Source organism: Saccopteryx leptura, chromosome 3 (assembly GCF_036850995.1).
Source record: "Saccopteryx leptura isolate mSacLep1 chromosome 3, mSacLep1_pri_phased_curated, whole genome shotgun sequence".
Lineage (NCBI taxonomy): Eukaryota > Metazoa > Chordata > Mammalia > Chiroptera > Emballonuridae > Saccopteryx > Saccopteryx leptura.
In genome coordinates this window covers 26,752,932-26,774,589 of record NC_089505.1, presented here as the reverse complement: position 1 = coordinate 26,774,589, position 21,658 = coordinate 26,752,932, and the positions used below count along the sequence as shown (strand labels likewise).

The window sequence follows — 21,658 nt, the reverse complement described above, 5'->3', positions numbered from 1 at the left end:
GGATAGAGCTTCGGGCTGGGGTGCAGAGGAACCAGGTTCGAAACCCCGAGGTCGCCAGCTTGAGCGTGGGCTCATCTGGTTTGAGCAAAGCTCACCAGCTTGGACCCAAGGTCACTGGCTCGAGCAAGGGGTTACTTGGTCTGCTGTAGCCCCACGTTCAAGGCACATATGAGAAAGCAATCAATGAACAACTAAGGTGTCGCAACGAAAAACTAATGATTGATGCTTCTCATCTCTCTTCATTCCTATCCATCTATCCTTATCTATCCCTCTCTCTGACTCTTTGTCTCTGTAAAAAAAAAAAAAAAAAAAAAGAAGAACATGAATTACCTTTGGTGGCGTAGTGAATAAAGCATTGATCTGGAATGTTGAGGTCGCCTGTTGGAAACCCTGGTCAAGGCACATATGGGAGTTGATGCTTCCCGCTCCACCCCTTTCTCTCTCTCTCTCTCTCTCTCTCTTTTGACTCCGTCATCCTCTTCTTCTCTCTCTACCCTCTCTAAAATAGTAAATTAAAAAGAAAAGGGGTGCACTGAAGGCCAAATTTCACAATGGCCTGCACTATTCCAACTAACAGGAACTAATTTATTCCAGTTAACATCCTGCTTACTGGTAAACCCAGCACTGCTTACCAGTTGGTTCTTAATAACACCCATTTCAGATCTTTTGTCATTGTTCATGTTTGATCATTAACAGCAGCCTCCACAGAAAGGGAAATGAAACTACTAGTTCAATATTTATATTCATGACATAAAACAAAATTACTTTGCAAGCATTTCATCCAAGTGTTAATGGAACATGAAACCAGAATTCTTGGGGTAATAGGTTTAGTAACAAGTTTTAGATTTCAGCATCCCATGTTTTCAGACAAAATGGGATACTAGAAGCTATACTTGGCATTAAACTTACTCTCTCCCTTCCAGCAGAATGTCTTTGTTCTTCTTATGAGTAACTCATTGGGTTACCTCAGTTCAGTCCCTCCACCCAAATGGGTCTTGGTTTCTCCATTCACTCCAGATAATACCTATATAGGATGAGGTCCTTAGATGAGAAGTAGCATTTTAGGAGAATCTGGCATTCATATGATGATAAAATCTATGACAACATTATCCCAATTCTCCTCATAGCTCTAGCTCACAAAGAGTTTCTATTTTCCTCTCAGCACTAGCCCTTAGAGCAGCCTCGACAGAGCAAACATTACTCTTTAGTAACTCAAAGCTCAGCCAAGGGTTGGTAAAGTTCACAGAATTCGAAGCTGCCCAGTAATAACTGGACTGTCAAACTTATATACAGCTGCTTCAAAATATGCTTAACATGGACATTCTTTTTTAACAGTGCACAATGCTGGGGGAAGAAGAACAATTGTACAAGAAACACAAACTGTTAGATTTTAGTTCGAGCCAGTGTTGCCATGCTCTGAAATTCCATACATTCTCAGGATTACACTGTCGCTGTTTCTTGATTTCAAGGCTCCTCAAATGTGGTTTGAGCTGATCCAGACTTGGGCCCCCTTCCCCTTCTCCTTTTTTTTTTTTTTTTTTTTTTCTGAAGTTGGAAACAGGGAGGCAGTCAGACAGACTCCCGCATGCGCCTGACTGGGATCCACCCGGCATGCCCACCAAGGGGCAATGCTCTAACCATCTGGGGTGTCGCTCTGTTGCAACCAGAGCCATTCTAACACCTGAGGCAGAGGCCACAGAGCCATCCTCAGTGCCCAGGCCAACTTTGCTCCAATGGAACCTTGGCTGCGGGAGGGGAAGAAAGAGACAGAGAGGAAGGAGAGGAGAAGGGGTGGAGAAGCAGATGGGCACTTCTCCTGTGTGCCCTGGCCGGGAATCGAACCTGGGACTCCTGCACGCCAGGCTGACGCTCTACCACTGAGCCAACCAGTCAGGGCCAGGTCCCCTTTTCTTTAATTGGGTTTCTCCTGCTGGCCCTCCCCATTATCTTGGGCTGCCCATCTTCTTCATTATAATATAAGCATACAGGTTCCACCACAGACCCACAGACTTCCCAGTTCCAAAAGGTCACGTGCACTCTTTACAATGCGGTTCATGATATGCGAAAGCTGTCACCATGGTGAGAGCAGCTCATAACTCAGAAAAGCTCCAAAACACTCCACGTAACCAAATTTGTTCTTCCCTTTAATAAGACACAGTTTTTTTCTCCTTTGCGTCTGCTAGATGTTAATAAATATTGCTTCCCCTTTGCAGAATTCTGTTCATCTTGATAAGCTCTGTTGCAGAAATTAAAGCTCCTGGCCAAGGCTTTTGGGCACTCTACCTCTCTTTGGCCTCAAATCGTTTCACAAATCTTCCCAAATTTTCTATTTCCTTTCACATAAGGAGCCTTTTTTTCTGCACTCTTCCTCCTCTTCTACTCTTCTAGTTCACCACCAAGAAAACGCTTGCCCGCGTGGTATTAGAAAGGGAATGTGCACGGCCAAAGCCCTGATTTAGAAGGTAGAAAGGACAGTGAAAACTAGGGAAGGGCAGGACTAAGTATGCCTCTTGAGAGACCATCACTTCAATAGTAGAATTATGGGGAAATGGAGGTGGAGCAAAATTGAGGGTTATAGACAGACTACTTCTGCACCTGACTGCTATTCCCTTGTCACAGACTCTGGTAGGCAAGACGGTAGAGCACCTACCCGAGGACAATCAGATATGCACATGGTTTCTCAGGCTTGCCACTCCCACTATTACATTCCTAGCTCATCAAGTCAGAGAATAGATTTCAGCAGGAAAGAGGGCAAAGATAGCTACAGGAGGAGGTGAGGGGTCAGAGTGCAAGAGATGAAAGACAGCAGGCAAATTCTGTTTCAAAGGAGCACCAAGGGAGAGCAGTCTGAGGACTGAGGATGACTCCATCTTTTATCATCTCAATGAGCCCAGCAAAATGTCCTGAGGATGGAACTAGAACAATCTAGCCCCCAAGCCATCATTCTGGCCCTGCCTAGGGTCCATGTTTGGCTAAGTGATAAGTGATTGCTGATGTCTCTGAGAAGCTGGGGGCAAGGATATAAATGGGAGCCCTGAGACTCAATCCTGTAGAATCTTTTCTGGGAGTAATGTTTTAATAGTTAAAACTTAACAGTGTTTGGAGTAAGTTTGGAGCAAGACAGGCCCAGTGGCAATCATGGCTCTGCCACTTATTGATTGTGACATTGAGCAAATGGCTTAAGCTTCTTTTTTAATTAATTAATTATTTTAAGTGAGAGGAGGGGAGATAGTGAGACAGACTCCCACATGTGCTCCGATTGGGATTCACCCAGGAACCCCCATCTGGGGCTGATGCTCAAATCCACTGGGGATCCTCAGTGCCGGAGGCCAGTACTCAGACCAATCAAGCCACTGGCTGTGGGAGCAGAAGAGAGAAGGGGAAGCCGGAGGGGGAGAGAAGCAGATGGTTGCTTCATTGCTTCTCACGTGTGCCGTGACCGGGGATCCAACCTGGGCTGTCCACAGACAGGTCCAACACTCTATCCACTGAGCCAACCAGCCAGAGCTGGCTTAAGTTTTTTTTTCTTTAGCAAGAGAAAAAGAGAGAGACAGAGACAGACAGGAAGGGAGAGAGATGAGAAGGATCAAGCATCAATTCTTTGTTTCTGAACCTTAGTTATTTATTGATTGCTTTCTCATATGTGCCTTGACCAGGGGGCTCTAGCAGAACAAGTGACCCCTTGCTCAAGCCAGCGACCTTTGGGCTCAAGCTAGCAACCATGGGGTCATGTCCATGATTGCACGCTCAAGCCAGCAACCCCATGCTTAAGCTGGTGAGCCCGCGCTCAAGTCAGATGAGCCCATGCTCAAGCCAACGACCTCGAGGTTTTTAACCTGGGTCTTCAGCATCCCAATCCGATGTGCTCTATCCATTGTGCCACCGCCTGGTCAGGCTGGTTTAAGCTTCTTAACTTCAATTTCTGCAGCTGCAAAGTAGAGTTGTTATGAGGTTTAAATGGTAGAATGCATGTCAAACACCTAGCCTAGAGATTGGCTTATAGTAAGGATTTGACAAACATTGTTATTATTATCACTACTATTATTGTATTACTAGCTTGACTAACCATTGTTTGAGTATTAGCAGCTAAAAACATTTGTGAATAAGAGAACAAATATCAGGAGATTTGGATTTGGAAAACAATTCTGGTCTTCAGTTTCAAATGACCAGTATTAGCTTTGGGATCTTGGCCACTACTTTCTGCTCTACGTGTCCCTTTGTCAAAAAAGTGCCAACCTCCACCCAAACCCCTCCCGGTTTCTCTAGGTCCTTATTGGAAAAAGGGCATGTTTTTCTAGTTTGAAACGTGAGCTACAAGGTCTGACAAGTATACTTAAATCTAGAAGGGGACAATAGTACAGAATATTTTGATCTGGTTCTAGTTCAGCCATTCTAGGAAATGGGCCTACGAAATGGGCCATTGGCGGTAAAACGGACCTGATGCCCTTCCGTCCACAACTCAGGCATCTCCATTATCCAGGTGGCCGACACCTGTTTCCACAGGACACTCTCTGGGTGAAGGCAATGAGTTACCAGTTATTTAATACAGGCGGGAGGGGGTAAAAAGTATTACCATCCTTTGGCACCTTGAGTGATTACGAGGACATCTAAAAAGGCTCCTAATAAGATCATAGGGAGAAATAACAAGGACAGTAATGGACTCGAAGTGATTTCTAAACTTAAATTCTACCTGAATGTGACACCACGGAGGCACCCGCTGTGCAGAAATGAACAGGGGGAAATCATCAAGTGTGGGATGGGGTTGGTAGCTGATCAGATTCCTAAGGTTAGCCTTGTTTCAGTGAATTTCAAGATCGCAGGGCCACGGGGTCTGATGTCACCTGGGACCTGCCTCCCATCAGCCTGGGGTCCTGGGCTTGCCAGGCACTCCAGGCGTGGGGACGGACGCTGTGCCTGCTTCTTTTTCTTGAAATCCCCGCGGGGGCCCAGAGTCGGGAGCTCCCCTCCGAGCGCATCACGTGCACAACCGAGGCTTTTCAAACCGGCTCGGAGGCCTGAGGTCCCGGACGCCGGGGTGATTTTTAGGGTTTTCTTTCTTTATTATTTCCCTTCTTGTTCTCCACAGTTGCTGATTTTCTTCAGAAAACGGCTGAGAAAAAGAACCTATTTCATTTCCAGTTCCCATCACCACGATTTCCACATGGATGTGACGTGGGCCAGCTTCCGAAATGCCCAGGTGACTCACGCGGGGACACCCCGGGGCGGGGCGCAGGAGTTTCTCGCGCGGCGGGCGGAGCGGGGCTGCGCGCCCCCTGCCGGCCGCCGGCCGCCAGCCACCGCGGCCGCGGACTCCCAGCGCCGGGCGTCACGTGACTGGAAAGTCCCTGGAAATCCCCCTGGCCCCGCGGTAAAACAGAAAGAGAGAAAAGAGAACTGGCAGACAGCAGCCTTCGCGGCGGCCAAGTGCGGAGCGCTCAGAACCCGCGGGGGCGGAGCGGCAGGAGAGGCCGCGGCAGGACCACGGCGGCGGCGGCGGCGGCGGCGGCGACAGCGGCGGGCGCGCTCCACACCCCCGGCCGGCCCTGCCAGCCAGCGAGCTCCGAGCCCCGGCGTCCATGGGGTGCCGCCTCCGCCCGGCCACGACCCCCATCTGCGGCGTTCGCCTGCTGTGACCTGGGCTTGGGACTGCGGGAGAGCATCGCGCCGCCCCGAGAGGTATAACCCCGTGCCGTCTGCCCCGGGCTTTTTCCTCTGCGCGGCGCGTTTGCAGCGACTCGCGGCCAGGACCGCTCGACCTGGCGTTGGTTTTGCAGCCGTCCTGCAGGGCAGTGTCTTGGCCATTTGTGCCCATTGTAGGTTTTGAAATAGTGGGAGTTGAGGTCGCCGCGCCGTGTGTTGGGATGACAGCCCTAGATTCATCCAACCAGCTGTTCCTTTCAGATTATGCAGAGAGCTTAAAATGCAGGCCCGCTTGGTCGGGTGGTCGTTTATTCTTTGCTTCTTTTAGTGGGTTTGTTTGTTTTGTTTGTTTGGGGTTTTTTTTTGTTTGTTTGTTTTTGGAACCAAGGGCTGCATGCTCATGGCCACGTAGACCTTGCAGAACGCTGTGACTTCTTCCAGATTGTGCAGAACCAGCATAACGCGGGTGTGATGTCTCAGGGGCAACAAAACCTGGCGGGAGTGGGAGGCCTAGGCAGCTAACCTTTCCAGGGAGGGCTTGCAGACACTCCAAAGAATTCTATGATGGGGGGTGGAGGGGTCGCGGGACCTTGTCAATCACTGTCGGTTGCAGCTTTGTAAGAGAAGTGTGAACGAAGAAGTGGGTCGTTGGCCTGCCTTCGGGGGCCTCCAGTTTAGAACAATCTGCAAGCTCCTGTCCCAACCCCGACCCCACCACCAGACTAATTGTCAGCCGGGGTCGTCCCACATCCTGCCACCTGGCCTCTCTGAGACCGCTTTGTTTTCAGTTCTCCCTGCATCTGATCTTTCCTTGGAAAGTGGGTCTGGTCAAGACTTGGGGAAGCATTTCTGGAGAACCACCGTTCATAAAAGGCTGTCTGGACCACGGCCCTTAGGGCCCAGATCATCAAGCAGCCAGTTACTGCTCCATTCTTGTTGTCTAGGTGCTTCTTTCATTCTTGCAGTTATTTGTACAATTTTTAAATATTTAGAAAGGTATTTTGAGGCATTCCATGAGGTATTGGTTGACAAAAAGTCAGTGAGGTAACAGAAAAGTAAGAGAAATGTTAAGAGTAATATTGTATACCTTTGCCTATAAGCATAATATAATCATAGGTCAGGAAAATGTATTCTTTAATCTTAAGTGTGGAGAAGTCCATGTTCTGGGAACTTGCATGGTGGGTTTTGAATTAAACAGGCAATTCTATAGGCTGTGCAAGGCTAACCTTATGAATGAAATGACACTCAGCTATTGAATATTGGCATTTGCATGTCTTGCATATGGTTTACAGCTGTATTTGAGAGATCTTTAGGTTCAGAAGAAAATAATAGAAGAGTCAGAAAAGCACAAAGAGGCTCCACCTAGCTTGTTTAAAATCTTCCTATTGCCTGTCTGCTTTTATCTGGAGCAGTAGGCATTGCCACTGCAGGTATGGTGGTATGAGAATAGCAAGGGGCTGGTGTTGAAGGACCCGGCTTTGAGGCAAAGCTCTGCCCCTCCGCGGTGTGGGACCTCATCAGGACCCACACTTCTGTTGCTTAGCTGCAGACTGAGGTGGTCATGTGATTTCAAGACAGGGAGTAAGGTCATCTTTGATTTTTAACCCCAGCATCAAGCATGGCCGTCAGCAGATGGGCAGACAGTGCTGGTAGACTAATGGACAGATGAATGAATGATGTCATAAAAGAGACTTTTGCCAGGCCACAAAGGGGAGATCTGTGTGATGTTTTTGCCACTTCGTTGTGTCTGTGGTCCTGCTATAATTTTGCCCAATTCTACCTGCAGGGAATTGTTGACATCAGAGGAGAGATTACTATCTGACCCAGGAAATGACTTCTCCCAGGCCTCATCTGGCAATCAGATTAGGAATTCTGATCTAAAACTACTACCAGAAAATTCCTCAGAAGCAAACCTTGGCGCCATTTAATCCAACTCTCTTCTTTTAGCAGGCCCCAGGATTTAGACACCTTGACAATAGCTTTAAGAGGGCCTAGACCCACCCACCAGTGACTTCCCTAATACCTAGATTTCTTCTCCCTCTTACATCGATTTAACTCTTTTTCTCACGTAGAGGCCTGTCCTGCCTGGCAAATAGTCTGATGCAGGAGTGGAATAGCAATTGCTATGAAACTTTCCAGGAAAGTTTCTTCATTCTCTGAAACATCTTTGTCTTCGTCTTGGAAATTAGGGGGTGTAGTGAGGCACCTACTAAGGGCTAGTGAATGAGAGCTGGCTCGCCACACTGCAGAGATCCCACATTACATCAGTTCCCATCATTCCACACTGTTGGCGTGGGTTGTGGATGCTGGGTCCCCCCCCTCCCCATTTCATATGTCCTGAATAGCCCCCTAGATGAAATTTCTTGTCTACTTCCAGACTTTTATTTCCTTCTACTTGTTGATCATGTTTAAAGATTTCAGGGTCAAGATGGGGTGGGAAATGCATGAGTGTTGGTACCTGGAGGATGATAATAAAATTGGGTTGGCAGTTGCATTGAAGTAATTGAGCTCCAGTGTCTGCTCTTGTCGAATTTATTGTTCTATTATTGTTACTATTTTATTCCTTATTCTGATGTTTGAAGTTCAGTGGACAGGTTTGAAAAGAATGCTGATTGCTTGCTCTAAAAATTTCAAAGCATCTTGCTGGACATAGGCTTTTTTTTGTTAGTGATAAAGCATTCAGTTTTAATCTTTATAAATATTATAATAAAGTTTACAAGTAAGCTCTTTGTAAATATTCCTCTTTGGGACTAAAGAGGAAACTCCAGTTAGGTGCCCAGGGGACGGCATAAAATTGCAGGATTTTTCACAAAATATTTACTGTCTTTTCAGTACAGGGTTATTCCCCTCCTCCTCAGTACCCACTCCCCGCCTTCCTTCTCTTGTTTAGACTAATCTTTAAAAGTGATGTAATTTAAAACAGTCCAGTGTGAGTTAATCTTTGAGGCCAGCTAGTATCCTGGGAGTAGAGGTGACTAAGATCTTTTGCCTACAGATTAGGGTAATGACAAGATCAAACACTGGGATTTCCTGCAGGCAGGTATATAGGAGCAGCATCAAAGTCTGGCTAACGGAATGGGTTTTTCTCCTCCTCTTCAGGTGTTGTGGAACAACACGATGGCTGAACAACTCCTTCCTCTGTCTTTGTATTTGAGCAACATGCGGAAAGCTGTGAAGATCAGAGAGAGAACTCCAGAAGATATTTTTAAACCTACCAATGGAATCATTCATCACTTCAAATCCATGCACCGATACACACTGGAAATGTTCAGAACTTGCCAATTTTGTCCACAATTTCGGGAGATCATCCACAAAGCTCTCATAGACAGAAACATCCAAGCTTCCCTGGAAAGTCAGAAGAAACTCAACTGGTGTCGAGAAGTCAGGAAACTTGTGGCTCTAAAAACAAATGGTAAGACATGTTTTTGTTTGGAGGTGGCTTCCATGGTGCTGGGTCCTCATTCTTTCTTGTTTAATAGCACTAATTTCTTAAGACCGTTGACACCTTAGGATAGAAACTCGGTGGGGGCATGTGGTGGAAGCCAGCTTGTTTTATTAATATTTTTATTAAGGATATTTTCTAGTTGTGTATATTAGAGAGCAGAATGCATTGAGACTTGGAGAATGCATTTTTAAACATCATGCCCTTGTTAGGTGACTTATGTATCTGATTCTTGTGACTGTTTAATCGTCTGTAAAATTCCCTTTCCTCAGTAATGGAAATATTAAAAGAAAAGGAAGGCATGGTGTGAAAACTGGTATTACTATTGTTTCCCACTGTCATTAGAAAATGCTTGTGCTGGCTCTGGCTGGTGGTGGCTCAATGGATAGAGCATTGGCCCGGTGTATGGATGTTTTGGGTTTGATTCCCAGTCAGGGTACATAGGAGAAGCGACTGTCTTCTTCTCCCCTCCCCTCCCACCCCAATCCTTAGCCAGTGGCTCATTTGGTTCAAGTGTCAGCCCCAGGTGCTAAGGATAGTTCCATTGGAGCATATCAGGCACTAAAAATAGCTTGGTACTTGAGCATCACTCCTTGATGAGGTTGCCTGGTGGATCCTGGCCGGCACATGCAGGAGTCTGCCTCACTACCTACCCTCCTCTTAACTGAAAAAAAAAAAAAGAGAAAGAAATGCTTGTGCTGATGGCCTTATACTTCTTGACTTGATGGCATTTCACGGGTTAACCAGTGAATGGCTTTTGAGGACAAGCGGGGTTCCTGTTGTCTGCTCCTCCCTTACCTACGTTCTATTGCTTATGGCCCCATGATATGAGCTAGAAAGATACTTGAGATTTTGGGCGCTGATTTTAGACCTCTGTTATTTTTAGGGTGGTACTGAATTTCTTGTTGCCTGTGCCTTTCTGCCCAAGGGCCCTTTACCACTAGTAGCTGTTTCCTGTTTTGAGCTATACTGTTTTGTATTTTGATTATTTCCTTTGAGCAAGAGTATGCACATCCCAGAAACATCTGAGCATACTATTTCATGCAGATACAAATTCTTCGTTATAGATGTAGCTAATTATTACATGAAGCAAGTAGCCTAACCAAGATAAACTAAATGCTTATAGTTTAGGTCAAAGCAGGAATCTCAGATCCTTAGAGCAGGAATAGTCCTAAACCATCCCAATCAAAATAATACAAATACATACATCCATGTGCAGAAAGTTCTGGTGAACAAAGAGGTGAAAAGAATGTTAACTTAAGTAACTTAATTGTTGCATTAACTTTGGCCATTTTTGACTTGAGGAACTTGGTGTGATTGAGGACGTGTTTTTATGCTTTGGTTCTGGGGGAGTTGTGCACCATCTCAACATCTCGCTTATATTTGTGAAGCATAGATTCTTAGAAACAGAAGAAAAGCTGGCGCTAGCTAGTGTTCCCATTACTCTTGGCATTAAATCAAGTGATGCAGAGAAGTAGGTAATTATGTTAAGTCATCATCAAGGGGTTTATATTCCTGACAATTTGTGGTTTGAACTCCGTCTCTTTCTGTTACAAAAAAGGAGATGGAGTCCGCTTTGGGAGAGCTGGAAACACAGAGGTTCTGCCAGGTTAGAAGTGTGGTAGGAAGAGGAGAGCCTTATTACCATGAACGGTGTTAAGGGGGGGATTTAGGGTGAACTTGCTCTATTTCGTCAAGAAAAAAAAAATGTAAGCACTTGTTTTGCAAAGATTTGCCATTTAAATCAACAAGGATGAACCCTACAAAGAAAACTACAAAAGCCAGTGCATTTTGATAACATTTTCTGGGAATAGGGATTTGGGGGCTCAGCGTCCTTTCAACTTCCCCACTTTCAAGAAAATATCTTAAGTTTCTGGAAAAAGGAAGAAAAGATATTTAGAGGAGGGCAAAAATACTGACTTTTCCTCTCTGATTTTTACTAGGACCTTTTTTTTTTTTTTAAAGCCTTTCTCCTATAGGTGGGTTCTATAAAGTCAGTGGTCTGGGGAGGGGGTGATTCACAAGTTTGCATTTGAGGATATGAGACTGTGGTGAATGAGGAAGGGAGTAGGTGGCATCAAGTTGAAACTTCATGTGAAAAATTCCAGCGTCTATTGGCTGCAGCGATTTCACTTGTATAATGAGTAGCCTATTCCAGCTCACCCTGACCACACCCACTTGGAAAGTCCAGGGTGCACTTCGCAGTTTAAATGTCTACACACCAGAACAAAAAGTACAATAGCTGTTGCTCAATTGCTAGTCAAATAACTTAGCACGGGGGAATTCCAGATGTTACTTAGGGAATTTTATACTGGTGCATCTCAATAAAGAACTGAAAGTAAGCACAAGAAGAAGAAAAAAAGCCTTATCTTTGCTCTAGATTTTGCAAAGGGGAAATTTCAACAGAATGCAATTGTTGCCACACTTCTGCCAAGACACAAGGCTTGGGCGATCTTGTTCGGTTTGTTTGAATAGTTACATGGCTAGTTTTTCTAAGTGTGTAAATTGAGGGCATGCTGACTATGGAAATGCATTTCAGGGTTTTTGTTAATTTTTTTTTGTTAGTTTTTTACAGTTTGACTATAATGAAAATTTGATAAAATTTCAAAGAGCTTTATTGCCCTACTTATAGAAAGAAAGGATTTGAACTATTCTTTCAAAAACTATTGTGCACTTGCTGAAAGAGATTAAGGAATTAACTTTTGTGTGTGTGTTAAACATCCCATTAAATGTTTATTGTTTGGAGGTTGGAAAAGTGCAGTCTGTTAAATTGTGGCTACTAACCTATAGAAGTAACAAATTAATAGAATAAAATGAGATCTATCTTTTACTCAAAGTGCTCAAAATTCTTAAAATGCCAGCCCTAAACACTGAAATATTTTCAAATGCAGAATCTAGGCATCCTTAACTTTTAAAAAGGACTGTCAGTTTTTAATAAGCGTGTTCACATAAGGCATTTCTGGGGGTCAGTGACTGTAAAGAATTTGGTGTTCTCAATCCACTTCACAAACCAGGAGAGGAAACTCCAGGCCCCAAAAGCTACAGTGGAATGGTCCAGTCATTTATCACTGAGTCATAGCCAGACCATCCCTGTCTAGTGAGTGGAGACAAGCCAGCTTCCTGGTTTGTGTACGTTGCCCTGTGTGTACTCTCCTAGAGTCAGAAGGTAATAGTGCCAGTGTCTTAGAATATTAGAAAAGGTGCAGACTTTAGAGCTTATAATCCAATGCCCGCATTTCACAAAGAGGAAAAAGACTCAGAGAGGTTAAGGAATTTCCCCCAAGGTCACCTAAACTAGTTAGGTGCAGAGCCAGGCTGGTACCAAGGTCCAGTGATTATCTGTCCCTGGTATCAGTCATTAAAAATAAGGACTTTTCCCTTAAAGCTGTTCTCACCTTGTGAAATGTTATCAGTAGGCCCTTTGAGAAACCATTTGCATTTCTGCCAGGCCTTGTGGAGTCTCCTGCGTTAGCAATAGGGCTCCTTTATTCAGAGAGCCTTTGCCAGGTTTGGATGTGGATTGCCTGAATTTGCTTGCCTCGTGTCCCCAGGTGATGGAAACTGCCTCATGCACGCCACGTCGCAGTACATGTGGGGTGTGCAGGACACGGACTTGGTCCTGCGGAAGGCGCTCTTCAGCACCCTCAAGGAGACGGACACACGCAACTTCAAATTCCGCTGGCAGCTGGAGTCCCTGAGGTCCCAGGAATTTGTGGAAACGGGGCTTTGCTATGACACCCGGGTATGTGTTGTTCCCCCATTAAGCATCTATTGACAGAGCTCCATGGGGGGAAAGGGTGCCTTAAGCCAGCTCCTGCTCTCAGAAGCATATGACTGACTAGGTCACATGAGCTTGCCTAAGCACAACATCATCGATGGAAAACACCAGAAAGCTCCCGTGGGATGAACCGAGGCTTTGTCACTGCTGGGAGGCTTCGGGGCAGCAGATTCCCAGCGGGGTGTCTCCTCACATTGGCTGGATGATTCTGATCTTGGCCTTCCCGATGGCATTTTGGCTCTTTTTCAGTTTGATTGTCCTTTGCCTGCTTTACTGAGCCAGCCAGTCAGACTCAGACCTGGCCATTCTCAGTCACAAGTTTGGAATTTTTATGTACATTTGGACGAGGGGCTTCAGCTGTAATGCCTCATCAGGGAGTTTTTTGAAAGCAGGTGCTGTCCCCGTCGGCCTCCCCCACCTTAGAGTTTGCCTTGAGTGGAAAATAATAAAGGAAGAAAACCAAAATGGGGGAGAAAAGGGTGATCATTTGAATGAGGATTTCCAGAAAGGGGAAAAGCAGGCTGAGTTATAGAAATGAATAACCATAGAGTGAAGTCAGAATGTTTTTTTTTTAATGCCCAGTACATTCAAACACTGCTCCCTCTTTCCCCACCTCTCCCTTTAGAATTGGACCGATGAATGGGACAACCTTATCAAAATGGCATCCACAGACACACCAGGGGCCCGAAGCGGCCTTCAGTATAATTCGCTGGAAGAAATACACATATTTGTCCTTTGCAACATCCTCAGAAGGCCGATCATTGTCATTTCAGGTGAGAGGCCTGCAGATTGCTTGTTTGTATGTGAGTGCTTTCCAGCATTAATGCTTCTGTTTTCTTAGGAAAAACCCAGGCTACTGAAGTCTCAGGCCACAGGAACTAAGCGGAATCTGATGAAAGTCACCCGAGAGCCTTATTTTTTTTTTCTTTTTCTTTTCTTCAACAGACAAAATGCTGAGAAGTTTGGAATCGGGTTCCAATTTTGCTCCTTTGAAGGTGGGCGGAATTTACTTGCCTCTCCACTGGCCTGCGCAGGAGTGCTACAGATACCCCATCGTCCTCGGCTACGACAGCCAACACTTCGTACCCCTGGTGACCCTGAAGGACAGTGGCCCTGGTGAGAAAGCAGAGCGTTCATGTCACATCTGTAACTGCGGGTAGTTAGTGGTACACCCTGTTCCGACTGAATGGCAGGGTTTGCTCTTTTGCTCCTAATTGAAATAGTCTCATCGAAGTGTCTTATTTGTATTTAAGTGCAGAGTTCTGTCATTTGCTTTGTTAGCAATAGCAGTAATCCTGATACCCCCGTACCTTTTGTGTATGACTTCAGAATTACTTTCAGCAGGTTAGTTGCAAGTAGGAGATATATGTATACATCTTACTACTACCATTTCTATTAATAAATGACCGATTAAGGCACAAAGATTCCTTAATACAGTGCCCGGCGTGGAGTAGGAAAATGTCTATCAGGTTAGCTATTAGTACAATAGCTTAATGTGCAGTAGGCACTTTGTAAGTGCTTCAGGGATATTACTTTATTTCATTCCATCCCCGCAGCACCTCCATGGGCTATAAACATTGCTAAACTTATTTTGCAGGTGAGGCAGGGGAAGCTTAGAGGGTAAATAACTTGCCTTCTGTCACAGAGCTGATGGTGGCAGAATCAGGATTCGAACTCGGGTCAGCCTGATGCTGAAGTGTGGGGATTTAACCGACAGGATCCGCTGCCTCCAGGCTGCTTTACGCTCTCTGAGCTTCCTGGAAACAATGCATGTTTAATGTTAGAGTTTAGCAGAATTTGTTTCCCCATTTGAATTTGTGGCTAGATAATTGCTTTCCATTCTGTAATTGTATCCTTTCTGCATTTTCAAATTTTAATCCTTATGTGCGTAGCCTCATACATCATCCCGTTTAGTAGAATCATATTTGACTTAGGTATTATTATTTTTTCCCCCTCAGAAATCCGAGCTGTTCCACTTGTTAACAGAGAGCGAGGAAGATTTGAAGACTTGAAAGTTCACTTTTTGACGGATCCTGAGAACGAGCTGAAGGAGAAGCTCTTGAAAGAGTACTTGATGGTGATAGAAATCCCAGTCCAAGGCTGGGACCATGGCACCACCCATCTGATTCATGCTGCAAAGTAAGCACTTTATTCCTACCTCTGTCCTTTGTCGTTTTTAACTCTTTTTAATTCAGCCACACAAGCTGCTGCCACCCCAAAGCTCAACAGTAAAGCTTTTGAACGCTGTTTCGTCCAGTATGAAACAGACACAGAGGCTGGCCAGCGTCCGAGAGGGTCACTTGAGGCATTACTAACTTGACTTTCAAATGAGAACAAGTAATTTACCCATAATGCTTTTCCTGTGTATCTGGATGCTGAGAGTCAGAATTGTGGCTTTTAAAAGTTTGTTTACATTGAGGATAGTAGTTTTTCTTACATTTCTCTAGTGCTAGACTAGCAAGTAAAAATTCTTAGAAACAAAAGCCCTTTTTTCTCAACTTCTTGGTAAGGACAGACACAGGCTGGGTTGTAGAATGTGTTTATGTAGCAACCACGTGATTTTACCACAAGGAAAAGGGGGGGAGACATCCAGAGTGCACAGTGTACAGGTGTCCAAATCTTAAACACTGGCTTCAAGTCAGAGACATGCCTGTTTCTTAGAACGTGAAATGCCCAAGAGGTGACCTCCAAAAACTGAAGAGAATTCGTTTCCCAAAGTGGGGAGTACACATTAGAGAGTCAATCAGTCAGGCCTAGGGGTGTGCCTGCCTCTTCAGTACTGTTCATGGCCGTGAGCTCCAGCAGAGACCAGGCACTAGTTTAAAAGTAATAACAGCAAAGTACAGAACACAAAGCTCCCAAGTAGTTTGTACCGTAGAGTCAACTATTCCCAGAAGAATACGCTGAGTCGTCTTTTACTAGATATTTGCTCTCTGAGAAGTTGGAGAGTCAAGGCGACTTTTTAATAGAGGAATAGAGGCACGGAGCGTAGAGCAGCCCCAGCGTAGCCCCTTCTCTAGAGCTGCCCGTAATTTGGGGTGGACCAAGATGGCGCAGAGAAGACCGCGAGTCTCGACGTCATGACGTGCGGGACGGCATCATGCGGGAGGTGCTCACTCCTCGCGGAAGAGTTGCGTCTCAAAGACTGGCCCCTGACTCCACATGCTAAACGTGTGCTGTCATGAGTGTGTGTGTGTGTGTGTGTGTGTGTCTGTGATGTCTCATCGTTCTCCTTTGGGCTTGTAGGTTGGATGAAGCTAACTTGCCGAAGGAAATAAACCTGGTGGATGACTACTTCGAGCTGGTGCAGCACGAGTACAAGAAGTGGCAGGAGAACAGCGAGCAGGGCCGGAGAGAGCTGCGCGCCCCGCACCCTCTGGAGCCTTCCGTGCCCCAGCTGTCGCTCATGGACGTCAAGTGTGAGACGCCCAACTGCCCCTTCTTCATGTCCGTGAACACGCAGCCTCTGTGCCACGAGTGCGCAGAGAGACGGCAGAAGAGCCAGAGCAAAGCCCCCACGCCGATCCCCCAGCCAGGCCCGGACGTGGTGCTTGCAGCCTCGCGGGGCGAGGCCTGGAGCCCCGAGGAGCCCGCCGGCGGCCCGCGCTCGGCCCCTCCGACGGCGCCCAGCCTCTTCCTGTTCAGCGAGACCACCGCCATGAAGTGCCGGAGCCCCGGCTGCCCGTTCACGCTCAATGTGCAGCACAACGGATTTTGTGAGCGTTGCCACAACGCCCGGCAACTGAATGCGGGCCACACCTCAGACCGCACGAGGCGTTTAGATCCTGGTAAGTGCCAAGCCTGCCTCCAGGATGTCACCAGGACATTTAATGGGATCTGCAGCACTTGCTTCAAAAGGACTACAACAGAGCCCTCCTCGAACCTCAGCTCCAGCATCCCTCCTTCCTGTCATCAGAGGTCCAAGTCGGACCCGGCCCAGCTCATCCAGAGTCTCTCCCCCCATTCTTGCCACAGAGCCGGGAGCGAGGTCCCCTCTGGCTGCCTCTCTCAGGCCACACGGACTCCAGGGGACAGGACGGGGACGAGCAAGTGCAGGAAAGCGGGCTGCATGTATTTTGGGACTCCCGAAAACCAGGGCTTTTGCACACTGTGTTTCATCGAATACAGAGAAAATAAACGTGAGTGAAACAATGGCTCTCCCAGCCCCTGTTTTGAAACCCTGTCTCAAAAGGGTTTGTTCTTGAACTTAGAGAAAGGGGCCCTTTTGGGCAGTGGGGTAGAATGTCACACAGAGGGACAGTCACTCTGGCTCTGCTAGCTGCCCTGGAAGCCAAAGGCACAGGAAACTGCGTTCGAAATGCACCCTGTAGATAGAGTTCATAGAGTTTGTTTCCTTAGTGTATTGGGTGTTGTATTTATAAGGTAGAATTTAAACTAGACCAGGGGTCGGGAACCTTTTTGGCTGAGAGAGCCATGAACGCCACATATTTTAAAATGTAATTCCGTGAGAGCCATACAACGACCTGTGTATGTTATGCATTATCCAATAAAAATAGGTGTTGTCCCGGAGGATAGCTGTGATTGGCTCCAGCCACCTGCAACCATGAACATGAGCGGTAGGAAATGAATGGATTGTAATACATGAGAATGTTTTATATTTTTAGCGTTATTTTTTTATTATTATTAAAAATTTGCGAGCCAGATGCAGCCATCAAAAAAGCCACATCTGGCTCGTGAACCATAGGTTCCCGACCCCTGAACTAGACTCTTTTTGAAACTTTGGCATCACTGAGAAAACTCAGAATCTGAAGAGTAGCAGCTGGAGAGAGGGAAGTCCCTACTGACATTGTCAAAGAGACATCTGTGATTTTAGCAATCTCTTAATTTGAGAAAAGAACGAAGAGTTAACATGCCTGTTCAGTCACTGCAACTGACTGCTGTGGCACGTTCAAAAGTGAGAGATTTGTGAAGTCAAAGGTGTTTCAATGATAGTAGTATATCATATTTTTTATTTTGCTGAATTTATAAGAGGCTGCTCTGTGTAAATATTGAAGGCTGACCTACTCTGCGTTTGGAACCTGTTTCTTTCTCTCGTGTTGTTGTCGCTGTCCTCATGGTGGCCCATGTGTGGTGCTGATCGGGTCCCAACTCTCTTCCAGACTTCGCTGCTGCCTCAGGGAAAGCAAGTTCCGCAGCCTCCAGATTCCAGAACGCAGCGCCCTGCCTGGGGAGGGAGTGCGGCACCTTCGGAAGCACCGTGCTGGAAGGATACTGTCAGAAGTGTTTCATTGAAGCTCAAAGTCAGAGACTTCATGAAGCCAAAAGAACTGAGGAGCAACTGGTAAGACATTTGGAGACACTCCCCCTCTCCTGTGGGCCAGTCCTCCTGGCTGGAGCAGTGCTATTGATTTACGTGGCCGAAGTATGCCTTCAAATTCATTTGAAAAAGCAAATAAAATTAGCCATAGAATAAAAACCTTTTAAAGCCTCTCAAAGCCAGGTGACTTTCAGAGACCTCTTGGAGTTGTGGTAGAAGCACAGATATCTAAGTGGCCAGCGGACTTTCTTAAATAATCCTTCACCAAGAGGAGACAGGAGGACGAGGAGGCAGAGTATCTAGGTGCCTCCTCTTAAAGACATAGAAAAGCAAACTGCCTGGCCTGTGGTGGCACCGTGGATAAGTGTCGACCTGAAATGCCGAGGTGGCCGGTTTGAAACCCTGGGCTTGCCCGGTCAAGGCACATACAAGAAGCATCTATGAGTTGATGCTTCCCGTCTTCCCCACCCCTGCCTTTCTCTCTCTCTCTCTCTCTCTCTCCTCTCTCTAAAATCAATAAGTAAAATCTTTAAAAAAGAAAAAAGAAAAGCAAGCTTTGACAGCTGCCTCTCCTGTTGTTCACAGAACAGTAGGGATCTGTCTAAATAGCGGCAGCTTCATCTAAACAGGAGCGAGCGGGCCCAGCGTGTGCAGGCCTCTGCCTTAGCGTTGGGGCTTCTGTCGGCATCCCTGGGCCCAGGTCTGCGTGTGTGGGATTGGGAGGCAAGTGCTTAGAGTTCTGTTTCCTTGGTCAGGCAGGTGCTCTTGTAGCATCCACACTGTGTTCTGAGATGGCACGGAGAGATGTGAACCACTGTTCTTTCTTCCCTTTCCCCGCAGAGAACAAGCCAGCTCAGAGACGTGCCTCGAACCACACAGAACGCCTCCAGACCCAAGTGCGCCCGGACCTCCTGCAAGAACATCCTGGCCTGTCGCAGCGAGGAACTCTGCATGGAGTGCCAGCACGTGGGCCAGCGAGCGGGCGCTGGGGCCCACCGGGCTGAGCCGGGCTCTGAGGAACTCCCCAAACCGCGCTGCCGGGCCCCCGCCTGCGACCACTTCGGCAACGCCAAGTGCAACGGCTACTGTAACGAGTGCTTTCAGTTCAAGCAGATGTATGGCTAAGGCGAGACAGGGGAGCCGGCCCCAGCCGTTAGCTGACGTGGTGCTATGCTCGCCGAAACACTCTGGTGCCCCTGGAGGGTTGGTCCCTGCCACAGTGGGCTCAGGGCTGTTTCTGAGCAGGAGAGGAAAGATGAGCTCTCGGTCGTAGCCTTGAGTTTGGTATCCTGGGAACGTTCCCAGGTGGCCTGAGAGCACAGCTAGCTCCTGGCTGGCAGCAGGCGGTGCTGGATTCAGCCTGGGGCACCTCCTCCTCCTCCTCCAAGCAGAAGGGCAGGAACTTGATGGACTCGGGATGCGTGCCAGGACCGCTTCATCGCCTTTCAAGCAAAGGGACAGAACACAGAGCCAGCACGCCTGCCCCGTCGGCATTGCTCAGGGGCGGAGCTGAGTCCTCGTGGCCCGTGGCCGGCCGTCTGTGAGAAGGAAGGTCAGGAAGCCCTGGGGGAAAGGACATTTTCAGAGGGTCCGTAGTTCGTGGGTTTTCCCTACCTGCCTCATCCCTGTGCCGCGGACTGTGATTCTGAGGCTGCTGAGACTGTTGATCCTGTAAAGCAAACCGGCTGCTCTTTACGACATGCTCCTTGTGAAAATCAGAATATTTGAGTGAGAAGGCGTGTAACAGATGTGTGACAGATTCCTGGTTATGTGTGACAGCTTCCTGCTGTTCTGAAGAGGCTGGCTTGAACTGAGGCCTGCATGAAACATGTGTACATATATCATGTACCCTTTGTGTATGAGGGATATTTTTTCCTGTTTTGAAATGCTGCCCTTGAGTAAGAGAAGACTGAATAATAATAACCTATTTTCTGGTTGTTGTCGGGGCACCACCTATGTGTACTTTCACGAACTCAACCGACTGCCTTGTTAAGGGTGTTGTTTTTGAGAGTTTGACTTTATTTATTGTACTGGAAACTTTAAAGTTATTTAAATGAAGTTGTTTCATCTGCCCCGGGGAGCATAACTGTAGTGTCTTCTAGAGATAGCGTATTTTGCCGTGGCTCACTCTGGAGCCAGGCGAGTTCCTGACTGCAGTGGGGGAGTCTGCCTCTCGGATGCACTTTGCTTAGCTTGCATTGGAAAGAAGGAATTGCCTCGATAGTAAGTTTATTAAAATCTCATACTTCTTCTGAATGGAACTTTGGCCAGAGCCATTTTCTAGCCACCCATCTATAATTGTCTCTGACTCTCCTACCTCCTTAGAGATAAGATCAGAAAGGATCAGGGATGAAACTGGAGAATGTCACAGGGTAAGATGTGGACTTTAATGATGGTTTTATTTGCTGTGCCCCGGGGAGGCAGGGCAGTGACCTCGTGTCCAGGGTTTGGGGTAGCAAACCCTATAACCACGAGTATGACTTCTTTCTGTCCTTGGGCTGCAGTTTCTCTGTGTGACGAGGGGAAAAGAAAAAAAAAAAAAGGAGGGGAAACAGATTGTTTCCAGAGGTGTATCAGATGCCATTTTTTTTGGCCTGAACTTATGACAGGAAAATATTGACAATCTATAACTCTACGTGATATTCAGTGTTTTCATCTATTTCTTTTAAAGTTGGTTATTTTAATATTTTGTGTAATGATATTCTTAATGTGAAGAAACAGAATTATTTATACGTCTCATAGAAAACATTTGAAATTTGCACATTTAGTTGTCTTGGTAGACTCCTGTTTACTTTGTTGAGTTTATTAAAGTTTTCTTAAATAATTGTAACTTTTCATAAAAGTCAATATTAAAAAGTAAATTATTTAAGAACAAATTTTGATGTTTTCTATTTACAAATGATGAAAGAAAAAGGCCCAAATATTTATATTAAGATCGCGTTTCCCAAATAGCTTTCTTTCAAGGTATACCTGGGCAAGGGGACATCTCTCTCATCCACAGCTGCAACAGAGCTTTGTAGAAAATAATAACTGTGTTAGGGTAAGACATCTGGTTTCATAGCAAGACACGGAGGCCCAGGTAGGAGTGGGAAAGGCCTTTCAGTGCCCATTCCTGTGAGGGGCTAGGGCACTGTGGTTCTCCAGAGGCTCCTGCCCTAAACCTTAATGTGCAGCAAGAGAAAGCAAGGGGGCGGGGCCGAGAGACAGGAAGGAAACAGGCGTTGGGGAAGGAAGAGTGCTGGGCCCGACCTTAGAAGAGGCAACCTGTGGCTGGGACTGTGACAGCGATGAGGACTGACTGACAGTGTCCCGGGAAATGATAAAATGACACAGTCTCCTACTCGAGACAGAGGTACCCGGAGAGGATTGATTCAGGAGGAATGGAAAGCCCCTGGGCTCTTTTTAAATGTTATTTTATTGGGGTAACACTGGTTAACATAATTATACAGGATTCCAGGGCCCAATCCGACAACACAGCTCTGTACGCTGTATTGTGTGCTCACCCCCCACCCCGCCGAGT

At 46.6% G+C, this 21,658-nt stretch overlaps 1 protein-coding gene across 1 annotated transcript; it reads left to right on the top strand.

The window, feature by feature from the left end:
• The first annotated feature begins 5,414 nt into the window (after positions 1–5,414).
• Positions 5,415–20,728, top strand: TNFAIP3 (TNF alpha induced protein 3). The gene is made up of 9 exons (XM_066373143.1): positions 5,415–5,676; positions 8,740–9,052; positions 12,634–12,824; positions 13,486–13,633; positions 13,806–13,976; positions 14,819–14,999; positions 16,107–16,999; positions 17,981–18,162; positions 18,979–20,728. Exons 2-9 carry the CDS (start codon positions 8,758–8,760, stop codon positions 19,261–19,263), a joined length of 2,346 nt encoding a protein of 781 aa, XP_066229240.1. The 5' UTR covers positions 5,415–5,676; positions 8,740–8,757; the 3' UTR covers positions 19,264–20,728.
• The last annotated feature ends 930 nt before the right edge of the window (positions 20,729–21,658 follow it).

What these genes read in the sequence shown, in the direction of transcription:
- TNFAIP3 (XM_066373143.1), top strand. Translation starts at nt 8,758, where the DNA reads ATGGCTGAACAACTCCTTCCTCTGTCTTTGTATTTGAGCAACATGCGG. An exon ending in CCTGAAGGACAGTGGCCCTG is followed by an intron (nt 13,977 to 14,818) that starts GTGAGAAAGCAG and finishes TTTCCCCCTCAG; the next exon opens with AAATCCGAGCTGTTCCACTT. An exon ending in CGAATACAGAGAAAATAAAC is followed by an intron (nt 17,000 to 17,980) that starts GTGAGTGAAACA and finishes ACTCTCTTCCAG; the next exon opens with ACTTCGCTGCTGCCTCAGGG.